The sequence below is a fragment of the Acartia tonsa genome, chromosome 8, assembly GCF_053477335.1.
Source record: "Acartia tonsa isolate MP-2025a chromosome 8, ASM5347733v1, whole genome shotgun sequence".
Lineage (NCBI taxonomy): Eukaryota > Metazoa > Arthropoda > Copepoda > Calanoida > Acartiidae > Acartia > Acartia tonsa.
Genome location: NC_137267.1, coordinates 26,587,249 through 26,611,093, shown reverse-complemented (window position 1 = coordinate 26,611,093; position 23,845 = coordinate 26,587,249). Strand labels below are relative to the sequence as shown.

Here is a 23,845-nt window from a genome sequence, read left to right as displayed (position 1 = left end):
CCAATTATTTCAAAGATATTATTTTTTTAAAACATTATTTGATTGTCCATGGTAATTCTATGTATTATATGTTAATTTTTTCGTCAGTTTTGACATTAGCAAAGCGTTCGGTGAAAATTTCAGGTATCGTTTACTTTTTTAAAAAGTTGTTGTCTATGGTTCTATTCAATAACTAATACACATATTTAGAGAATATAATCATTCTACAACTGTTTTAAGCCTTAAAACTCACACCTTTACGGAATTTACCTGCAACCTACTGGTCTCTTTGAGTCTTTATAGTGTCAAAACTTTTCCATCTACAATTTTAATTTGCATATTGCATAATAGCTAATTATGTTTATCATAATTAATGAGGTTAATTGATTTACCTACCTAATTTGTTGTTGCACATTTTTAATCTGATTTATTTCTAGGCTTATTCAAATCATAAGAGTCAATTGGAGGGGAGATTAAAGAATCTGGGTATGACTGACGCTGGGTTTCAGTACCTGCTTTCTTTACTGGAGGCTGATACAGGTTTTTGTTAAAGTTTATAAAAACTAATTTTTTTTTTGGGGGGGGGGAATTTTTCTTAGGGCGATTTCTCATGGAGGGTGGTGTAGCCCTCTCCATAAATAGATATAAACCTTCCCATGACCTATGAGAAGCTACTCTGTAAAGAAGAAACATATCGGGTTAGCAGTTAGCGAAATCCTTCGGTACAAACAGAAAGAGAGACATCCTGTTACTTTATTGTAAGGATAGCGTTCTCGTGTACGTACAGGGGTATGATACAATCATATTATGTATAATACTTGTTTTCAGTACCAAGATATAAATACAGGCTATTTAATGTTTTACTCTTATTGTTACCTTGACTTTAACAAGCCATTTGATTGTATTTTTTTCTTGAATATTGCCACAAGACTAGCTTCATGTAAATGGTAGTAGAGAGAAATAGAACGACTCCTTGCATTTTATTATTGGTAGGTATTTTTCCGATTCTTCAATTTCAACCTTATTTAAATGTGTTAGTAATTAGATAGACTTATCACATGATTCCAAAATACTTAAGTAAATATAGAATGAAATTTTTTTAGTTTATTGGGAATTTTATTTACTTAGGAGAAGATACTAAATGATGTATATGACCGTATGTTAGACTTAATGAGCCTGAAACTGAACATGTTAATTTGAATCATTGTTTTAGGATTAAATCAACTGAGCAGCCTGCTGCGAACAGTTACACGGAGACGAGCTGAATCAGCTGAGCTTGTCAAATCAGCTCTTAATCAGCTTAAACAGGTAGAAATTGTGTTGTGATAAATTTTCATCAGTGTTTTCTATATATAGATAATTTTTTCTTAAGCTTACTGTGTGATACATATTTGTTATTTTTAATGGAAACTTTTTAAAAATATCCATTATAATATTTTATTTCTTGCATTATTAGGTTTTATTTACTAAACTGTAATCCAGCGATTTTATACAATTTTAAAAAATAAAAATTTGGGCCGCGTCCTTAAGTAAACAAGAAGTATTGTGTTTAACTGAAAGCATCATATTACATGTCGAGATATGAAACTTGTGATTTGCTTGTTTTATAGTGATTTAGCTGCAAATAGACAAAAGATTAATATGTTTTACTAGGTTGAGAGTCTTGCCCTGAAACTTGGTTTTAATATGGAGCTGCAGTTTTGTGTCAAGAGTTTATACCCTCCTACTTTATATTCTGGTATAACCTTCCAAATTATAAGGTAAGATATCATATCAATACTTCCTTCGTTATACTCTAAATTATAAAGTAATAGTATATAATCTATATCAAGAATTACTTTATATTCTACTAGTGGCTTCGTTTTATCGCCATATTGGATTTGATTGTGTTTAATTGTTTGCTGGTGGATTTTGTCCTCAGATTTTGGAAGGTTTTTTAAAAAAATATTTGTAAAATCCTGGGACGTTTTATAAAAAGATGTCCCTTTAGGACCTTTGTCCCTTACCACGTCTGTCCTTTGGGACGTACTTTTAGTACTTTAGGAGGTTTGTCGGTGTACCCCCGTGCTTTGAATAAGAATAAGCAATGGAAATAAAAATAGCATGAATTATCCCAAGATTTAAATCAAATAATAAATAGCCTAAATCCATCCCAGAACCCTCTTTAACCTACCCTAAAATGTAGAACTCAAACGGTTCGAAAGCTATCGAAAAATCTTAAGCTTCAGACAAAAAAAGACCTTTCTACTTTATATAAAAGGATTATTTTCTACCAAATTATGAGTCACATCTTATATGTAAACTAATTTTATTTTTAGAATGTTGACAAATAAAACGAGTAGGAACATGGATATTATAGGAGCCGGGGGAAGGTAAACTTATATTAGAATTAAAAATAATACCCTTAGGTCTTGGATAAATATTGAGTGTTTTCAAACTTTGAATGTTTGATCAATTCTTCAATATTAGACATAAAATTTAAATTAAACAGGAACATTTTATTTAATAAAGATTTTTTATGTGTATAAATAGAATTTCAATGGCCAGCTCAATTGTGTTAGAGTGTCTTTCATTAAGCGTTAGACGAACATGAGGTCATACAAAGTTACAAAGCAGTTGCGCTACTAGTGATTTTAAATATCTATCCATGGGTTTTAACTTTTACCGGTTTTAAACCATTTAAAAACATTACATACCTAAATAGAATAATTTGATGAAGATAATAATTTACTAATTTTTATAACAGGTATAATGAGTTGGTAAATAGCTTTCAAGAATTTTTGGAGATAGGAGAGGTCGCAAACAAAGAACTTACAGAAAAACCAGGTATATAAAGATAATAATTTGTATAGGCTGATTCTTTTCTTTTTAGTAGTCGAGATGTTAAGGCGTTTACTTAGTTTAGTTAAAAAAGTTAGAAAACTTGCACCATTGCTTTTTTTAATTAATGGATGAATGAGGATCATTGTATTCCTAAGCATTGAGAACATTTAATCTGAATAGAATATGTATAACAGAATTCATTTACTAATGCAATACATTTATTTAAATATCAATTTACATTATACAGGTTTTTAAATATGATTTATCCTAATTAATATGATTTCAAGACAACTTCTAGAGAGAAATATCCTTCTCAATCATATATTAAGCATATCTTGAGAAAAAGCAACTTAACTAATCAATCACTGAAATCTATCCCTAGGCACTGGAGGAGATATTGACGATAGTTTGTGTGCCACTGGTGTGTCAATATCTGTGGATAGACTGGTTAGCGCGCTGGTCAAACAGCCAAGCTTCAGCACAGCTGTTGTACAGGTACAATAAATGCTTTGGTTTATTATTCTCAGATTAGTTTTATTGATCCTCGTCAGGTTTTAGAAAATTTAATAATCCAACTAGATGAAATTTCTTGGAATTCATAGTCCCATAGGGAAGAAAGTGACAAGGCACATGCACATAGTTATTTAGAGGGGCACCGTGGCTTAGTGGTAACACACTGAGCTACGGTGATGAGAGTTCGAGTTCAATTCTTCGTGTGTTGACTCGAATTTCTCATTCGCAATAATAATCACGCAACTTCCCCTGGTTGTGTTAGAAGGGGATTATTGAGTAAGTTTGGATACTCAATAGTCACGTACGTACATAATATCAGTACTACCCTTATCCCAAGCTCCTCTGCAGAGAGCGTCATTCATTACGGTGACTTAATTTGGGACACCTGTCATAGTCGGCGAGGGTAAGGTAATAATGAGTAGCTCTCATGTGACAGCGGGTCAAGTCGTAATGTGCTTGAACGTGGAGCTTGATAGCCCTAGTGGCTAGACAAAAGTGTCTCAGCCTACTCCATGACTACTTAGGCCCAAACCCTAAGAAACTATGGCTAATCAATCAATCAACATAGTTATTTACAATTAGGGCCATCTAGCAGAAGTTTTATGAACTAAATATATGTTTATGTCTATTTGAAGGTTGCAATAGCCACTTTGCGAATTTATTTGTACAAAATATGATTTTAGGTGATTGTAGCGGGGGAAGAAAGTGATAGGGCACATATCTGCACAGAGTTGTGGACAGCTGGAATTGCTACTCAGTCCCTGCACACCAACAGGATGGATGAACTCAGGAATGAGGATATTTTGTCATAATTTACATTTTATATGGTCCCCAAAACAGCGGGTCTATTGGAACTTCAAACTTTTCAAAATATACCTACCACTCTGTTATAAGACAATTTTGTCTTATTGTGACTATGAAACTATTTGTTGGATTTTATTTTTTTTTTTAAGAAAATTGCTTAGAAGTATGAAAGAGAATTTACTTATTTTTCATAAGATATTTGATATTATATATCCCCATTTATATAGAGAGATGGGTAAAGAGTTGGAAGCGGAAGTTATCATTCTTGTTACTCAAGATAATGTCAGACTTTCTTTTGGGGACAAGGTGAGATTTTATTCAGGGAGGGAAGGGTCATTGGGCTGTTTATTTCACTGGTTCCAAAAGTTTTCTTGTCGTTTTCTTATTCTTTGTTTTAATAACTTTGGGGACTATATTGAATTTTAATTAATTGGTTTATTAAATTGAGTGTTTAAATGTTTCCACGACTAATTGTTATCTACAAAAGTTGTAATTTTGTAAATCATCAATGAGTATGTACATCAATTTAGCGACCATTGTCCTATACCTTTAAATCTCTGGACATTTTTAAAATAAATGCATTGATCAGAAAGGGAAGTCGTGTCTTAATCCTAGAAAAGTTTTCAATTAATAGCTTCTCTAAAAAAAGTGTATTTCCATATCAACGACTGATATAAAAGTAAGGGTAAAATGATTTTTTTCCAACATTAAATAGAACTAGTTAACTAGTATTGATGTAATTCATAATACAGCTTCCCATTATTAATCTGTTTTTACTGCAGTACTTTTTGAAATTTTTATTTATCAATGATTTATCTTTAAAAATTCAATACTTAACAACAACAAAAATAATTTTATTGTGTCCTTATGTTTCTGTACAAAAAATATTTTAAATTATACATTAGAAGGTATTTCCTGGAATTTTTTAAATACCCTTTTCTGGAAAATTCTTTTCATAATGACCAACTTTGTGCACTAATAATAATAATATCAGATTTTAACTTATTGATAAAAATTAAAAATAATTTGTTTATTAAAGTCAGTTAATAAAAATATCAAAAAATTATCAATGAAGACGGATTTATATAACTTACAATTTATTAGAATCTAAATTGATCATGATCATACTTGTTTTAGGAGGGGAGATTTATGGGGGAGAAGAAAATGAGCGTGGGGGAAGCTGTTCACCTCCTCATTAGAGAGCTGAAGCTTGGCTCTGCCAGCGGGGGACAGGGGGTGGGAGGATTGAGTGGGGGTGGACTGGGGTTGGGTGGAGGTGGTGCGGCTCAAGGTGAAGGGTTGACCGGTCTGGTTTACAACAAAGAGGAACGGTCAGGCGCGCCAAGGTATGAAAAAGATGTTTTTTCAAAACTAAAGAAATTTATTTGTAGAAATAGGGAAAAAATTATGACCAAAATTTGAATTCTAGTCGTTTAACTTGCGTGAGTGTTTATTTTCTTTGTTTTGGCCTAATCAACAAGTTCCATTATAATTAATAATGAAGTGGATGGTTTTATTGTAAGTGCACCACTAAGAATCTACTTTGATGTACATTTTTCATGGATTTTGTCAGGGATCTAAAGAGATAAGACAATGCACATAGGGGCAAGAAGGGGCATCAATTCACCACCCCCAAATCAAGTTTTAAACATTCTATGAGTATTATCATACCCAATGTACATCAGATTTCAAAGGAATCGTAAAAATACGCTTTTCAAGTAAGCATTCTAATGCATGGAAGTCAAGAAATGCAAAAATTTTCTTACAGAAAAAGGCATACTTTTTGTGTTTCACCAACAATTTTAAAAGTATTATAAAATCTCTTAGAATTAACGTAATTAGACAAAATAACTTTTGATGAGTCATGCATTACATATATTTTGACACTATAAAAGAAAAAAACACAAATTGAAGAAATTAGTCCTAAATAATTCTAGTTGAAGTCAAGATTTTAGTTTTTTTTTGTTTGTTTTTTAATCAACTTTTAAGATCATAGTAAGAGGAAACATGTTTTCGCCGGGTGTCGCCGGCTAAAAAAACGATATTTGATTACCCAAAGACATATTTTAATCGCCAGTACTGGTTTCACTTACCCCCCTGCGCCCCCGTAGGGGTTTTTAGTCCGTTTTCTGAACGTAAGTGCACGAAAAGTTTGTAAGAAAAATCGTTTAAATGCACTTTTAAAGTCAAAACTTAAGATATAATTCAAATAAATAAAAGACACAAAAACATAGACATATTGGGAAATATTTATTCTGACTTAGAATTAAAGTAAATAATAAGTATTTTCAAGTTCTATTCCACTAAATGATGGGAAGGAGAGGGGGGGGGGGGGCTAAACGTAAATCTAAACTTCTTTATGTTTGATGTTTTAATGTAACTAAATAATCGTTTCTATAGATTATTACATATATCAGGGATCTAAAGGGATAAGACAAAGGTCAATAAATTGTTGTACATCCCCAATGATAATACACAAAATTACCCCTTGTGTAGATTAAAGTTAGTAGTTAAAACGTTTGAACACACAACTGTAAAACTTTTGGGACTAGTGTTATAAACAGCCCAATGTCCCCTACCTCACTGCGGAAAGGTAAAGTAAATATGCAAATAACGTGAGGTTCTTATAATCATTCTAAATTGGAATTAGCAAGTAGTCTATCTGTCTGTCTATTTTGGTAATGCTTTGTTTTTAAATTATGTAGTTACATGGTATTCATGTTTAATGTCAGCAGTTTTATTTAGAAAGGGAGGGGACTGTTAATTACACTAGTCCCCAACCTTCAAAGTTTTATAATAACGTTTTTATATTCGTTAGCATAAGAACTTTAGGAAATTTAATTGATTTTTTATTGGTTGGTTCATTAAGATAAGTGTCAAAACTTTTCAACCACTAATTGTCATCTACAGACAAATAATTTTGTAATATAATTTATTAAATATGTATCAATATTGGGGATGTACATATTAATCGGTTATTGTTTTGTTCCTTAGATCCCTAGGTGTTAATATATAATACAAAGTATCTTGATGTCTGTTTGTCTGTCCGCCCATCTCTTAAGATCTCGCTAACCACTAAACAGATTGAATTCTACTCTTCAGGTAATATATCTACTGGTCCTGGTTGTTTAAAGCTCTTTTTCAAAAATAAAAATCCTCCTCAATTTTTTCATATTTCTATAATTAGGGTCGGTCCGTCCGTACTGTCTGGTACAGATAGCTCTTTTACTTAACTTAAACAGGCTAGAACTGTCCTATCGATCTCAAACTTTTCATGCTGATTTCTACAACAGTTAGGTACGACTTAGAAAGCACAGCAACATCCGTACATCCATTTATAACAAGCTGATTTTTACTTTTTTGACAACAAATAATGGTTTTGAATGTTACAAATATCCTATTTATCTGATTTTTTGAATTCTGATTCCTATTTCAATAAGGTGTAATGTTATAAGCGAAGCATCTCTATAATCAAGTCCTAAAAACGTCAGTATGTCCTTAAACAGTAACATGTATTTAATCAGTTTTAATTACAATTTTGTATAGACATGCATTAATATTCAGTTCTGACACTTCACAAGTGTTAATGTTTGTTTGTCCTTCCATTTCAGAGCTTCGCTTCTTTCATGGATGTTGTCATCCTTGTTTAATTACCTTTTGGGGCAAATCCCCTAGAGGCTAGGAGCGAAGCCGCTAGTATTCATATGAACAGTAAACAAGAATCATAATATCATTATAAATATAGATATTAGTTGATAAAAATTTATGTTAATCATGCCCACATTTATAATGGATTTATTAAACATAAAAATAAAGTGAAACTTGTAGCTTGCTAAAATAAGGATCCCCATCCTACCCCTTTACACCATCCCCTCCCCCCTCCTACTGAAATGAATTACATGACCCCAAATTTGACACTTTGAACACTAAAATCGGACTACAATTGACATAGTTACACTTTTAAGTGCCCAAAAAGCTATTGATAGGGTAGCTGCGCTACTAAAAAATTCTCATATTGCTCTGATAACCAAAACCCCTAATTAGACGATTTAAACACGAAATACAAGATAGTTGATGGATAGATAGATGGATAGATAGATGGATGGATAGATAGATGGATAGATAGATGGATAGATAGATGGATAGGTAGATGAATAGATATATGGATAGATAGATGGATAAGTAAATGGATAGACAGATGGATAGATAGAGGGATAGATTGATGGATGGATAAATTGATAGTTGATGGATAAAGAGATGAATAGTTGATGGATAGATAGATGGATCGATATATAGATGGATAGACAGATGAATAGATAGATGGATAGATAGATGGATAGATAGATGGATAGATAGATGGAAAGATAGATGGATAGATAGATGGATAGATAGATGGATAGATAGATGGATAGATGGATAGATAGATGGATAGATAGATGGATAGATAGATGGATAGATAGATGGATAGATAGATGGATAGATAGATGGATAGATAGATGGATAGATAGATGGATAAATAGATGGATAGATAGATGGATAGATAGATGGATAGATGGATAGATAGATGGATAGATAGATGGATAGATAGATGGATAGATAGATGGATAGATAGATGGATAGATAGATGGATAGATAGATGGATAGATAGATGGATAGATAGATGGATAGATAGATGGATAGATAGATGGATAGATAGATGGATAGATAGATGGATAGATAGATGGATAGATAGATGGATAGATAGATGGATGGATGGATGGATAGATAGATGGATAGGTAGATGGATAGATAGATGGATAGGTAGATGGATAGATATATGGATAGATAGATGGATATATTGATGGATAGATAGATGGATAGGGTAAGGGGGAGCTATTTTCGGGAGGGGTTAATCTGGTAATTTTCTATCTACCTTCATAAAATGACCTTTATCTCCATGTTTCTTTCAAATGACAGAAAAAAAACATAAAAGCAAATTTGTTTGTTGTTAAATTACCTACAAAAAAGTATAAAATGAAATTTTTGTGAGATGAATTTTAAGGGTACTAAATAATTAAATCCCCTTTTTGGTTGATTTGCCCCAATGTGCAATGGAAGACAAATTAATGTACATGTACATGAACCAACCAATCAAAATTCAATGAAAGTTCCCAAGGTTGCTTAGTCGACGAATGATAAAACGTTATTAAAAGACTTTGGGGACTAGTGTGATAAACAGCCTAATGTCCCCATCCCTCTCTGGATTTTGTACAATTTAGATATTTTGTACAGTTTTGTACCTAATAAATTTATACAGTTTTTTTTTATTTGTTCTGTATATAATATTTGAACATATTATTTATAGAATTGTATGTACAATTATAAGGGTTTGTACTTGATATTTTTATTCAATTGTACATTTTACTAAAAAAGATATTCATATCTATAATACAAAGTAGAACGATGTGTGTTTGTGTTTGTTTGTCTGTTTGTTTGTAGCGAAGGATCTCGCTAACCGCTGAACCGATCGGGTTCTCCTTTACAGGGTAGCTTCTCATAGGTCCCGGGAAGGTTTATAACTATTTTCTTGGGGGGTGGGACACCCCCAACCCCCCAAAAAATGAATAATACCCCCTCAAAAAAAAATTTTTTTTATTAAAACTAAAATTAAAACAGTGGGGTCTACTACCCCCCCCCCCCCAAAAAAAAAATCCTTCCCCCAAATTTTTTTTTTAAATTTCACTTTTAAATTTTAATATGAAAAAATTGTATTATCAAACCTCTTGGGGAAAACCCCTAGAGGCTAGGGGCGAAGCCGCTAGTAGTACAATTAAAGTAAAGTTTTTATCATAAATTACCATGTGTTTTGCTAATCATAAAATGTGTTTTTTGTTTGGTTGCCTGTAAAAAAAGGAAAATTTAGCTATATAATGTTATGTTAAAAACAGCGTTGTGGAGCCGGGAACCGTCATATTTTGCAGGAGCCGTAATTTTCGTTAAAAAACGGCTCCGGCTCCGGGTTAGATTTTTTACCCTATTTTATAAAGTAGTAAGCTTTTTTGGGATCATGTTACTTGTAGGTGCAGCGCTTATCACATGTTACTTGTAGGTTTAGCAAACTTATACATGCTACTTGTAGGTTTAGCAAACTCATACATTTTACTTGTAGGTGCAGTAATATCCCCCCTCCATTCCCTATAGAGATACTAATATGATTATAAATAGAAACAATTAAGAACAATTCGTTAGCTAAACATTTATTAGTAATGGTTTTGAATATATGCACAAATATTATTAAATAATTACACATGATATTGAATAGCAATCTGGTTGCACAAATTGTAAAATGCATTATCATTATAGCGATCCCTCCACATGTATTCATCCAAATAACTTTGTAAGAAGGTTCTGGTTTAATTTGGTTCAAGATGAAGGAAGTTGTTTGGGGTTTTGAAGTTCTTTAGAAATGACTAAAAAGCTTATTTATTTTCAATAAAAATATAACTAACATTGTCTGCCTTTTTTTTTATCTCCCTTTAACATGTTACTTGTAGGTTTAGCAAAGTTAAACAAGTTACTTGTAGGTGCAGCGCTGCAGCTACAAGTAACATAATCCCTTTTTTTGTTTGTAGCGAAGGATCTCGCTAACCGTTTAGCCGATATGGTTCTCCTTTAAAGTGAAGCTTCTTATAGGTCCCAGTATGGTTTTAGGCTGTTTCAATTTTACAAAAAAAAAGTCGTTGTTTGGTTTTAAGCTATTTTTCTGCCCTTTCATGTCTATAGATACTAGGGACGCAGTCGCTAGTTAATTATAATTTGGTAACTCTAATGTGCCGTGTGCAAACGCCTCTTTTAAGTTTTTCAAGTCCATTTTTATCAAAAATTGAACTTTTAAAACCTTCAAAAGTCAAAAAAATATGTTGAGTTTTTCTTGATTTTAGGCGCCAAATCCGGAGTCGGAGCTGGAGCCGCACCAAAATCAAACGGCTCCGCAACGCTGTTTAAAAACATACTAAAACAAGAATAAAGAATATTTTAATGGCTTATTCCATAGGCCAAGATATAGTTTCTGCTAATTTGCAATTGAGATATAGTAAGAAATGATTTATATGAATCTAAAGAATAAAGTTTAGATTCATTGTCTCATCCCTATATCTCTAGGTATAACAATAATAATAGGTGATAAAGTAGAATTTTGATAGAGAGTAAGATATTCTAGATTGTTCTAGTGATCAACGAACGTGCCTATTATAACAACATTACTACGTGAGTTTTGTCACCTTTGACCGACAGACATATGACCCTCTAGTATAACTTCAGTCACGGGTGATATTCTTCTTCTGTTGCCTTTATGGGAGGAGGGGTGGGGGGGTTGTAGATAAGAGAAAGGGATAAACTAAAATGAATAACCTTTATTATTATCACCACCCCCCCCCCACCCCCCCACACACACACACTATTACCCCAATATTTTTCGAGAACAAAACTTGGCAATAAAGAAATATTCCTTTTGTCTCGATTCCTTTCGAATAGGTATAAGTGATAGGTATCCTTTTTCTTTGAAATGGGGTGGGGGGGATGGTGAGTTACTTTTTTGCCCATGTTCCTATTGTGTCGGAAAACGGCAAAATGCGTTTTATTTTGACTCCTCCAAATGCCAATGCAAAGAAAGCCAAGTAGTTTTTCTTCAAGTGCCATCCCCTACCTGATATTTTACGGCAGGAAAATGATGGGGGAAAATGCGGCAAACTGTGAGCTTTTTTCAGGCTACTTTATATTCTTTAAAAAGCAAATATTCTTTTTCATTAATAAGTGTAATTTTATCATAGGTTAAATTGAAAAAAAAACATAATTAGAGTTGTCCCTACCTTTTTAACAATTTATAGTAAAAATATTTCTTTTAACCTAACCTAACTTTTAGGGTCGTGTACAATTTTAACCACTTGGACAAGGAGAAGTACAGCCATTCTAAAAAGAAACTGGAAATAAGAAAAAGTGAAAAATTAGCCACTGCTCTATCTAGGTAATATTTTAGTTCGTGGTTTATAAATAATTGTCCACAGGTTGTTTGGGAGTTTATAAATTATCGTGGATAAATAGGACAAAGGGCATAAATTATGTGTGTATTTTATACTTGTCTACTAGAGATCATTCTGAATAAGAAATAGGCCTATTATTGAACAGGTTTATATGCCCTTCTCTCCCACATCAATTTTTAAAACAATAGTAAAATTATTTTTCAAATAAAATACCTAGTTTTTGAATTCTTTATGCAAATACTAGCTGATGCGCCCATAGCATCTAGGTTCTAGATGCTTTTTTTTTGAAAGAGTGAAAAGGCGGCAGTAAAAAGGATCCAACTATCTGGGATAATAAAGCTTAGAGAACTCAATCTTTAACTTTAAACAAACTAAATATTTCTACTTTATATAATAGGTTATCTGTCTAGATTTGATGCCAACTGCGAAGTGCTTGTGCTGGCCGTAGGTCTGCCACCAGCAGTGGTCAGAACCCTTGCCTGCAACCTGGAATGTGATGATGAGGAAAAGTTTGTGTGCAGCCAGGCGGAAATCAATAAAATCTATCCAAGATACAGGTATTGCATGTCAGAGAGAGAGAGAGGGGACAATTGTTTGATTGTTTCACAGTCCACAAAGTTTTGTAATGACGTTTTCTTATTCGTTGGCTATACAACTTTGAGAACTTAAGTAAATTTTAATTGGCTGGTTCAATTAGTTGAGTGTTAGAATTTTTCAACCCCTAATTTTAATCTACAGAAGGGGTAATTTTATCTCTCATCATTTGGGATTTACATCAATTTATTGGCCATTGTCTTATCCCTTTAGATCCCTGAGTGCAAGTACTTTGCCAGTTAGGAATACTTAGAAAGGCATTTTTAAAAATTCTAGATTTTTCTCACTTTCTCAGAAACACCTAAACTCCCTAAAACTTTCTAATACAATCTAGGATGTTCTTTGATATTCTAGAAAAGATTTTGATAACTAGGTACTCTAGATTCTAGAAAATTCATAAATGTTCTAGAAAACTCTCAAATATTTTAGTCAAGTCTTCAATATTCTTTAATATTCTGGACAATTCTTAAATATTCTAGAAAACTCCTAAATATTCTAGTCAACTCTTCAATATTCTTGACAATTCTTTAATATTCTAGACATCTCTTTAATATTGTAGAAAATATTTAGTTCTTCTAGAAAATTCTTTAATATTCTAGACAATTCTTTAATATTCTAGTCAAGTATTTAGTACTAGCGGCTACGCCCCTAGAGGCCTCTAGGTGTACTTTTGGTGATTTGACCTTCCATTTTTTTAGTTTCAAATAAGAAAAAGAAAAAAAAATATTTTTGGGGGGGTGGGGGTGGAGGTATCCTCCCCTAAAGTAGCTTAAACCTTCCCAGGACCTATGAGAAGCTACACTGTAAAGGAGAACCGTATCGGTTCAGTGGTTAGCGAGATCCTTCGCAACAGACAAAAACACCTTAATACTTTTATATTCTAGAAAACTCCCAAATATTCTAGGCAACTCTTCAATATTTTAGACAATTCTTTAATATTCAAGACAATTCTTAAATATTGTAGACATTTCTTAAATATTTTAGACAATCCTTTAATATTCTAGACACTTTTTTTAATATTCTAGACAAATCTTTACTATTCCAGAGAATGCTTTAATATTCTAGAAACTATTTTTAATATTCTAGACATTTCTTAAATATTCTAGCCAATACCATAATATTACCTGATTAATATTCTAAAAATTATTAGATGTTCTACGATGCTCAAATCCTTAAACACTTTAGAAAATTTTTTAACTAACCCCAAAAGGGATATGGGCAGTTCCCTCTTATTCATAATTTTAAAAGAAAAATTCGGGAGGTGGGGGCAATTTTTAGGAATTGGATGTCCCACCTCCTAAGAAATAAATTCTACATATATAAAGAGCCTTTAGGTTCAGCTGATCCCGAGATCTTAAGCCTCATCCGGCCACACAGGCTTCGTTCTTCTTTGTATCATATAAAAATTTCATTTCATGGTTTTATCTTTTTTCAGGAATTATCTGCACGATATTTACAACGAGATATTTGATGCAAGATTTAAGAAGAAAACTTCCAGCTCGATAGTTCTCGTCTCTCTGGATGATAACAGCTTTAAAATTATTCATTAATTTTATAACTCAGGGCGTCCAAGCTTTTTTTTTTTTGGGGGGGGGGGGTAATCCCTACTTTACCCCCCCCCCCTTGGACGTCTTTGTTCTTACTACACATTTATAATCAAAATGTGACGCTTTGCAATAGAAACGACACAGTAAATGTCTTACCTTATAAAATTGCCACATAAAAGTTATGTTAAAAATATTTGAATTTTTCTAAGAACATACTAGATTTTTTTTGCTTCTTTTTTAAAAAATTTAATAGGTAATTAATTTTTCTATTGATTCTCTAAAATATTGTGATGCTAAATGATTCTCTTTTTTATCAGTTTTATACCTGTTTTGATAGAGTTTTACATTAATATACCTATTGATTAAGTCAGAAATATAAAGGAAGGTCTTTTAAGGTTGTTAATAGCCTTGTAGCTAACTACATGGTCTCAATTTGAATGTTAGGTTTAGATTAAAAACAATATTAGGATCATGGTAAAAAAAAGTAGCGGGTTACGTCGTATTTTTCATAGTAGATTTCTAGCCCCTGCGCCGGGCCAATTTCCTGACCCTGCGGGGCAATCATTAACAATTACCTAACATAAAATAACCAAATAATAAAAAGCTACTGTGAAAATACGAAGAAACCCGATACTTCGTTTTTTATCACATTATTTAATTGATTGCAAATACCTAATGCAAAATGCACGCAGGTTACGTAGACGTGCAATTGATTTGTCGGGTGTTTTCTCTTGCCGCGCGCTTCCTGTACAAATATTATTAAAAATGTTCATTTTAAACTGCCATACAGTTATTGAAAAAAACCTCGACCCGTTTCCAAAAGACTTCTTTGATCATGGAAAGAAAACGAAGTATCGGGTTTCGTCGTATTTTTTTACAATAGCTTTTGATAGGTTATTTTAGGTAACTGTTAATGGTTGCCCTGCAGAGGTTGATAATAGAAGAAAAGCTATTGTAAAAATGCGACGAAACCCGCTACATCGTTTTCTTTCCATGATCCGAATACTTTAATATTTTTGACTTGAAAAAATTTTGAAGAAGAAATTTATTTATGTAACAATTATATTTTTACATATCAATCAATCATTGTTGATTCTTGTGTAACTCTTTTTTTTTTAATGTGATCAAATCAACTTATCAATATTTTTTTGTCAATTAAATAATGCATACATCAAATATTTTTTTTCCATCTCAATGAAGCTTCTCTTTAACATGCTTGTTTGTTCGTTTACATTGTACTTACTCTGACCTAAGCTTTTTATTCATAAGCGGGTTGAAAACCCACAGAAAAAAAGTATGAACAGGATCAATTATTAAGCTCTCCTGAAAATTGTTGCAGTTCGTTATTCGTGATCAACAAACATACCTATAACGGACAAAACGAGATATAGCGTAAGTGCCTATTAAGATGAATCATTAAAAAATAAAGTCGTCTATCTTTAATAGCAGTTAAGTTTATCGCTTGTCCACTTTTCCATTACATAAAGTACTAGGGTTTTTTTTGTTTGAATATTAATAATTCAATAACTAAAGAACCGATTGGGTTTTCTTTTAGGGAGGCTTGAAACAGGTCCTGTTGTGGTTAAGGCTATATTTTTTTCAGATGTAAGTAATGGGATAGTGCTGACATATTTATCAAGGCCATTCTCTGCCCTTTTGAATACAGTATCCCTAGAGGATAGGGGTGTATCCGCTAGTGTAGGGATTTAACATGTTCTACTAAAGATCTCACTCTAGTAGAACATGTTAAATCCCTACACTCAAAATTATCCAGAAATTTATATTCACTTAGACAATTTTGTAACTTCATGTTATTCCATTAAAAACGTCTTATTTCGTTTCCTTATGCTACAATTAATATTTTTTATCGATCGATATTCCATAAATCACTAAAGAATCCGTCGAAAATAAGCTAAAAGAGTTTAAATATTGGGAAAATTCGAAGAATTCGATAAGTATTTAGGAACCAATCGAAATGAAAACGAAGAAATTCGCGAGAATAATCGGATAAATAAAACCAGTTCGAAATCGAAAAAATTTTATGGTAGGTAGTTATTAAAAAATTCTTTTCTCTTAAAAAAGAAACATTGTAAGTAATCTGAAAAAATACTGAGAAAAGAACTAATATGCAATTTAAAAAATTTCTGTTTTATTTAAGCATTTTTAAAATGAAAAGCATAAATAAAAATAATACAAAGTATATAATAACTTAGTTCGGCAGAGTTACTATGAAGGTCTGAGAAGACTCGATGGCTAGGAGGTCCTCGCCGTTGGCTCTAACCTCCGGAACGTCTTGAGGGAGGGGGTAACCTTCGTTGTTGAGAGGGCATCCTTGGGGGTCTAGATAGCCCGAAGCTAACAAAATCTGGAAGATAAGAGCGCGGTTCAGAGGCGCTGAATGGGCTGATGACCAAGAGGGAGTCGTCCGTGAAGCGATGGAATTGGAGGCTTGGTCTGTAAGGGCTGCTAAAGACCTGGGGACTGCTGTACTCGAGGATTTTAGCATAATCTTGGAAAAAATTTCAATGAGCGTTGTATCATCAATAGCTCGATAATGTTGAGCTGTAGCTATGGAGCGCCATCTGCCTAAGACTCGGATATGATCATCGCTCATACCTAATCGAAAGGCAGATGACACTCCTAAGCTTTTAGCAGATTTAGATGTAATTTTATGCTTAAGTCCTAAGTTACTATAAATTAAGTTTACATCCTTCATTAAGGTGGAAGCTGAAATGGCGTAACGTCCATCTGCGACTAGGATTCTAAAAAATATAATTACCAATAAAATTTGTGAAAACTTAAAAAAGGAATAAGAAATGTATGAATGTATTATGCTTAAAAACTCGCCTAGAAGATTTCGAAGTGGTACCATTCCCTGTACGGGGCAGCAAATAACTCGTATCCAAACAGGAAGTATCTGATGAATATAACCGGAGCCTATTGTAATACAGGACCAGCAGTGAATAAAGACAATACTCTGATCCATTGAAGATCACGTAACTGGTGGAGCCCTCGAATCTAGAAAAATAATATTTATGTTTTTGTGTAAAAAACAATGATATTCTAAATGAAATACAGAGTTGAAGAATGTATAAAAAATTTGGAATTTTGAAAAAAGATTTTTCTGGAATTTTCTTTAACAATTTTACGGTAGAGGAAAATAGGTAATAGTTAAGAAATCGTTTGTAATTATAAACATTTCAAACTAAGACATTAAAAAACTTTGAAAAACTTTGTTTTAAGATAATTAGAAATTATTTTGCAATTATACTGTAATTTCCAATTTAATAGAAAGTAAAAATAGGTAGAAAAGAATGTCGTATGATATTTGAAAACTTCTGGAAAAAATTTTGGAGAAAAGAAGAATTTAAGAAAGATTTTCTTGTTAAAATAAGTACCTAGGGTCAGTCTTAGAAGATCTGAAGGTTATGCTCATTGCTGGCGTGTCTCCTAGTGTGGTAACCGCTAGATCACAAGCTCTCAATCTCAACAGGTCAGATATGCGCGCGCACAAGCTGTACTGAAGGTGCTGAGCCACGATTGCTCGGAGGGTCACAATTGGAATCTTAAGAAAACAAGGTTTCTATTAGAAAACAATATTAATGGAAATTACAAAAGTGTAGAAAACTCCATATCTTAAAATAGTAGGTCCGAAAAACTAAATTTGAATTTTTTAAAAAATAAGATTTCTATTAGAGATCAATATGAATGCTAGACAAAAGAAAGAAAATGTAATAAACTCCGTATATTAAATGTAGTTTGGTCCGAAAAACTTAAACATAGCTAAGTAATAAGTATTAATCAAAATTTATTCGAAAAAAGGATTTATGATTCATATGAAACAAGATTACCTGATCTGGATTCTTTAGAAAAGGTGTCACGTGCTTATCGATGGCCAAAGTCAGGTATTTTATGGGCAGTTTAGGCGCTTTCTTGGTCAAAGGCTGTTCTGCAGAGGCTCTTCTCGTGATACCCTGATACATTCTTTCAATTTGGGGAGTCCAGGGGGATTTCATATCTAAAGCACTGGCGAGAAAATCTATCGCGCCTGCCAAACCGACTACGGCGGATTTTTTAGCTGCGGAGTCCTCTAAGTATTCTATGTAGGCGGCTAAATCCTTTTTTGAAAAATTTAACAGAGTTTTATTTCTGTTTTCGCAAAAAATTTCAAAACGGCGTAAAGTACGGTTGTGGAGTAGTTGCGTGGACTTAGTTCTTGAAGACGCTGTCAATTTTATATGGCGTTTCCTTTTTTCTGTAAGGTTGTATTTCTCTAAAACTGACGGAAAATAAAGAGGGCCTCTCTTTTCTAGAGGTCTATTGTCTTTAAAAGTTTGTAACTGAGCATTAAACTTATGATAATTTACAGTTGAATGTTTGAAAGACGTTCTCATTGTAAGGATGCTGAAAAAATTTTGTACAATTCATTAAAAAACATATTGATTAAAATTGTGGTAAAGGAATTGCATAGTCTTTACCGGTATGAATCAATAAGGCGAGAGTTTTAAACGTCTTATGACCGTTGAAAAAATTATTTGGTGTAGAAGCAATGTAGTAAGGATCCCAGAGCAGAAAATTTTTTACAAAAGAATTAAAATAAGATCCTTTAACAATACAATTCCAGAAAGGGTATGTCGGCCATAAGGGCAAAACTACCACTGCTGTTATATCCTCATATAATTTTAATTTATTAAAAACACGAGAAAGGAGAGAAATTGGGGGGTGGATGTAGTAGCATTCTGAACTGGTCAGGGAAACTGTGAAAAAATCAATATCGAAACAATTTAGTTGAGGGAAAGGGGAAATGAATTTCTCTACTTTACAATTTTTAGATGTTGCGAAACAGTCAAGTGAAAATTTGATAGAAAAATAACTTTGAAGAAATTGAAAATCGTTAGAACTAATCCCAAATTCATTAGAGGATTTAAAAAGCTTAGAACCTAAATCTGCTAAAGTGATGAGTGAGCTGTCTCGGGGCATCCATTTAGGTATAATACGGATTGCGTATTGGAACTCTAGGATTTTTAATTGAATTAATAATTTTTGAATAACTAAATTACGGCTTCCAATACGCAAAAAAGAGTAAAGGCACATGCTATCTGTTATCCAAATAACCAACTGTCCTTTAAGGGTGGCGAAATAATTGCTATAATGTTCAAAAGCTTTAACAATACTTAAAAGTTCTCTATGGCCTGAAGATAATTCAGCCTCTTGTGGAGTAAATAAATAATCAGAAATAATCTTACAGTCTCCAGCTTTGAATGAAAAGGCTGAGTGGTCAGAGGCGTCTGACACAAAAATATTACAATGTTTGTTTAAATCATTAGGGTCAATGTTGTCAATTAAAAAAGATGTTTGATGGGGGGAAAAAACTTCTATTGTTTTGGATTCAGTACGAATGGGTTGTCCGTTTAAAGAAACAAAATGTTCTTTACAGAGGGACAACTCTTGAAACATATCTGCATTGACAAACAAAGCTCCTTTCCAACCATACTGTGAGGTGTAAACACCAAGAGCATGATTAGAGTTTCTAGCCACAACACGAATAAAATCTCCATGACTAAAATATGCATGACATAGTTTGCCTAAAAAGGAGGCTAACATAGTAACATCTACAGGATCATTAGAATCAAAAGCAGCTAAAATTTTGTCAAGAAGAAATAAAACTTTCTGAATTTTAACGATGGGCAGGGAAATTATCATTTTACTACTATCAAGAATAAAACCTAAATATTGTATACGACGAACAGGTTCTAGTTGACATTTAGAAAGTTGAAAATGCCAACCTGCACATAGTAAAACTGATAGGACAAAGTGAGTACTAAGAAGACATTTAAAATAATTTAATTCGACAGTCAGGCCGTCATCAATATAGACACTCACGTCTATATTGTGACGGTGACAAAAATGTTTAACTGGGCGTATCAAGGCATCAACTAGAAATACGGCTGAGGCAACCCCGAAGGGAAGCCTTAAATATTTGTAAAAAGAGTAGGAATTATCAGCATTTTTATAACAAAAACCAAAAAGTTCAGTAACGGCAGGATGTAGATGTACTTGATGGTACATGCCCCGCAAATCCCAGGACGTAAAAAATACATCCTGAGAAATGCGAGGCAGCACTGTCTTAATGTCATTTAAAGAGACGTTCTCCGGCTGGAGAAGTAGATTAATGTGGCGGGATAAGTCGATGCACAATCTAAAAGCAGGAAATATTTCGAAAAAATTTAAAAGGGGGGGTAAATATGAAAAAATTTTTTGAAAAAATGAATTCAAACAAAAAATATGTGAGAGGTAGTGAAAAGAATTGAAAAAGAAAAGAATATTATATAAAAAAGGGAGAAAAAAGAGGGGAATCAAAAAAAGAATTGAAGGAAGAATTTGGAATAATATTTATGTGTCGAAAAATTTCCTGAGTTTAGTTGTGTTAGTTAAACTACAAGTTCTACTAGCTACCGTAAGAGGTGAACAACAATAAGGCTGATGATCGATTTGAGCAATAATACCTTTGTCTAGCAAAGATTGAATTTCTTGACGAACAAATTCTGGATTGCGGACAGCGCTATTGTTGTTCTTCTCGAAATACGGTAACACTGGAGATGTAAAAACTTAAAAAAGATAGATTATGGAGAATAATTGTAAAAAGAAAAAATTTTGTGGAACAAAAATCATATAATAAATAAAATGTGGAAAGAATTATTCTCAATAATCTACCTGGTTGATATCCAAAAGTAAGGGTTTGCAAAACAAAAGATGGTGCATTAAGAATATTTTTATAGAAATTAATTGCTGTAAGTGAATGAATAGAATAAGCTGGAGAATAACTAGATAAAAAGTCCGATTGGACATCATATAAACGTTTATAATGTTCATAATCTTCTGTGAAACAAAAATTTTTTAGAGAAGCGATATGAAAATTTGGAATATCTGAGGTAGGTATCGGTAGGTTTAAATCTTGAATAGCGTAAAGCGGGGTAGAATTATTATTTAGGGTTGGCGGAAGGACAGTTGTCGACTTTATGTCCTTCGCCGTTACATCCGTGACAGCGAAGAGATCCTCGACCTCGTCCTCGGGATCCTCTGCCCCTAGGGTTTGAGCCTCCATTTGAGTTAAACCGGCCGTTAGAGAAGCCGCCACGTGCTCCTCTGCTATAGTCCCCTCGAAAGTCAGGCAGGGAATCCGAGATACGCTGCTGCTGGGTGGTAAGGTAGCGTCTGTTACCTGCTAGAGCCACCCGGTTGGCGTGGCCGATGTTTTTCGAAAAAGCCAGTTCGATGTACCCGATGGAGCTTTCAGCTATCTAGATAAAATGAAAATCTTGATAATTTTGAATAAAATATGTTAATGTCTAGCTCTATGAAAAGAAAAGTATCGTAGGAATTATCTTTCCTTTACATGACAAATAATGAAACTGAAATGAAATGAAAAATAATGTAAATGTCACAGAATAATATTATAAAAATCTTTTCTGTGGTGCGGGAGCTAATAAAACTGGTGTTAATCAAATATTTGCACGTCTTCTTTAAAAAACAAATTTGAAAAAACTAAAATAGATTTCATAGACAAGAAACGGTTTCTATTGATCGAATTTGCACGGAAAATAAGAAAACTAAAAAATGGCATAGATTTAGTTATTATAAAACGAAAAAGAAGAAAAAAAATTTATGAATTTCTTGCCTTTATTGCTTGATAGCAGGCTTGCAACGACTGCTGTAGGTCATATAACAAGTTCTTGGGGGCCTTCAACGCCACAAGACGCTTCGCAGCATCCTCGACATAATTCTTCGAACGGCAGGTGTCTCTTAAGACGCATTTTAAAAATGTGAGAGAGACGTCATTCTTTTCATCCAAAGACTTAATAGAAAAAACTATTGTGAGATTTCCAAGAAAAGAAATTCAAATTTGAAAAAAGATAAACATGGATAAAGAAATGAACAAAAAAAATTAATAGTTGAAATAACAAAAATATTCAAAATGTTGAAAAGAGAAAAAAAATTTTTAAGGAATATAGAAAAAGAAAATGCCCTTGACCCAAAATAACTGCCCTTTTTTGTTTAAATAGACTAAATAACCCCTACATATATTAAAAAATATATGTTTGATCAAAGAATTTTTGTTAAAATGTTTTTCTTACGTTTAGGTGTTCGAAGAGGCGTTCCCGTTCGGCATGTATGTCTGCTGACGTCATACCTATCCAAGCAGGTGGGTCTGACAGTATTTCAGCTGCTCGCCGGAGGCGACGTCTAGCTTTTCGGCCGCCTACTAGTTGGCTGCTACTGTCAGAATCGGAAGAGTGCTTCTTGCTCTTCTTCTTTTTCTTCTTCTTTCCTAAAGAAAGAATGTATGAAGACATGATAATCCGAAGAATAACGTCAAATATTCAGTCGGTGTTCATAGAAACAAGAAATTTATATTTCAAATAATTTAACCAAAATAAATTTCTGTAATAAATATCGTAGAAATTTTTAAAAAAAAGTTCATAAATGGGAGAAAGAAAGGATTTTTTGTCTAAGTATTTAAAAAAGTACCTTTTCTTTTCCTTTTAGGTTCATCTGATTCCGTAGAACTCGAAGATGAAGAGAAAGAACTGGAAGAAGAGGAACTACTAGAGTAGCGTTTCTTCTTTTTTGACTTCTTGCGTTTAGGGGAAAAATCGTCTAAAAAAAAAATAGAAAAGATTTAAAAGAAAATAAAGCGGAAAAAAAGGTTTATAGCTGTAAGAAAGGAAAGAATAAAAAAGGGGGGGGAAAAAGTTTAAAGTTGAGAAAGGAAAAAAAAAATTTTTGTAAGGGTAAAAAAAACTGCCAAGAAGACAAAATTCATATGAACTTCAATTTCTAAATCATTGAATCAAAATCATGAGTACTAAGTATGAATTTTACCTGAAGACACTGAAGCATGTCTGACAGGCATCTTAACTTTCTCAGATTCAATGTGGGGAGCTGCTGACACTGGTGGTCGCGCTGGAGCTGCAGACTCTTGAAGTCGCGCTGTCATTTTCGGCGGCTGATTAATTTGTGGCACAAAACCTATCCCCGGCAAATATGAGCCGGCTGGGGGAAGGTTATTTAACCCCAATGGATCTTTAGGATCCTGGGGAATAATCGTTTGTGCGACCGATGACGGACCTGGAGCTACAACCGACGAGGGAGCTGAGGTATTGACTGGAGCCGAATAGGATCTAGACAAATTTGTGGTAGGAACCACTGTGGAAGATGCGGGGGGAGGGGAATTATCCTCATCTGAGGAGTTGTGCGAATGTCCTGTAGGAACAGGCATTTTTAGGTCTGAAGAGGAAATTCAAATTTAAAAGAAAAATTTAACAAACAAATGTAAAATTAAAAACATTCACGAAAAAATTCATGCAAAAATATTAACAAAATAAGACATGCTGTAATTTAACAATCAGTATTTTTTTAAGAAGAAAATCTAAAGAGGAAAAAATTGAAATTAATTCAAAAAAAAAAATAGTGTCTGAACATTAAATGAAGAAAAATAAGAATTTTTTGGATAAGAAAGAAAAAGAAAAAATTTAGTAAGTTAAATCAATCAAGAAGTGACAAGGT

At 33.0% G+C, this 23,845-nt stretch overlaps 3 protein-coding genes across 3 annotated transcripts in view; 1 reads left to right on the top strand and 2 right to left on the bottom strand.

Moving 5' to 3' along the window:
• The window catches only part of Gcn2 (eukaryotic translation initiation factor 2 alpha kinase Gcn2), a 46,670-nt gene extending 31,211 nt beyond the window's left edge, over window positions 1-15,459 (top strand). The window contains exons 43-54 of the mRNA XM_080169737.1: window positions 417-519; window positions 1,193-1,287; window positions 1,633-1,739; window positions 2,298-2,351; window positions 2,726-2,805; window positions 3,185-3,297; window positions 3,999-4,105; window positions 4,347-4,425; window positions 5,257-5,465; window positions 12,020-12,121; window positions 12,548-12,694; window positions 14,167-15,459. Coding sequence (XP_080025863.1) covers window positions 417-519; window positions 1,193-1,287; window positions 1,633-1,739; window positions 2,298-2,351; window positions 2,726-2,805; window positions 3,185-3,297; window positions 3,999-4,105; window positions 4,347-4,425; window positions 5,257-5,465; window positions 12,020-12,121; window positions 12,548-12,694; window positions 14,167-14,281 — 1,311 coding nt within the window. The 3' untranslated portion in view covers window positions 14,282-15,459. The remainder of the gene's footprint in view (window positions 1-416; window positions 520-1,192; window positions 1,288-1,632; window positions 1,740-2,297; window positions 2,352-2,725; window positions 2,806-3,184; window positions 3,298-3,998; window positions 4,106-4,346; window positions 4,426-5,256; window positions 5,466-12,019; window positions 12,122-12,547; window positions 12,695-14,166) is intronic.
• Window positions 15,460-16,502: 1,043 nt separating this feature from the next.
• On the bottom strand, window positions 16,503-20,548 carry LOC145326400 (uncharacterized). The gene is made up of 3 exons (XM_080169735.1): window positions 18,130-20,548; window positions 17,677-17,843; window positions 16,503-17,296 (listed from the first exon to the last, which is right to left on the bottom strand). The coding sequence occupies exons 1-3, from the start codon at window positions 18,670-18,672 to the stop codon at window positions 17,077-17,079; spliced, it is 930 nt and encodes a 309-aa protein (XP_080025861.1). The 5' UTR covers window positions 18,673-20,548; the 3' UTR covers window positions 16,503-17,076.
• Window positions 20,032-23,672, bottom strand: LOC145326542 (uncharacterized). Its single transcript, XM_080169913.1, has 7 exons — window positions 23,162-23,672; window positions 22,808-22,936; window positions 22,414-22,607; window positions 21,957-22,133; window positions 21,342-21,579; window positions 20,785-20,886; window positions 20,032-20,099 (listed from the first exon to the last, which is right to left on the bottom strand). Exons 1-7 carry the CDS (start codon window positions 23,556-23,558, stop codon window positions 20,032-20,034), a joined length of 1,305 nt encoding a protein of 434 aa, XP_080026039.1. The 5' UTR covers window positions 23,559-23,672.
• Window positions 23,673-23,845: the final 173 nt, after the last annotated feature.

Bases quoted from the DNA above. Each gene is read 5' to 3' on its own strand.
- LOC145326542 (XM_080169913.1), bottom strand. From the start codon at position 23,558: ATGCCTGTTCCTACAGGACATTCGCACAACTCCTCAGATGAGGATAAT. The intron at 22,937-23,161 runs GTAAAATTCATA...TTTTTTTTTTAG, and splicing joins ACATGCTTCAGTGTCTTCAG to ACGATTTTTCCCCTAAACGC. The intron at 20,887-21,341 runs GTCGAGGATCTC...ATCTTTTTTAAG, and splicing joins CAGAGGATCCCGAGGACGAG to TTTTTACATCTCCAGTGTTA.
- LOC145326400 (XM_080169735.1), bottom strand. From the start codon at position 18,672: ATGAGAACGTCTTTCAAACATTCAACTGTAAATTATCATAAGTTTAAT. The intron at 17,844-18,129 runs GTAATCTTGTTT...TGTTTTCTTAAG, and splicing joins TTCTAAAGAATCCAGATCAG to ATTCCAATTGTGACCCTCCG. The intron at 17,297-17,676 runs GTACTTATTTTA...TTATTTTTCTAG, and splicing joins TCTTCTAAGACTGACCCTAG to ATTCGAGGGCTCCACCAGTT.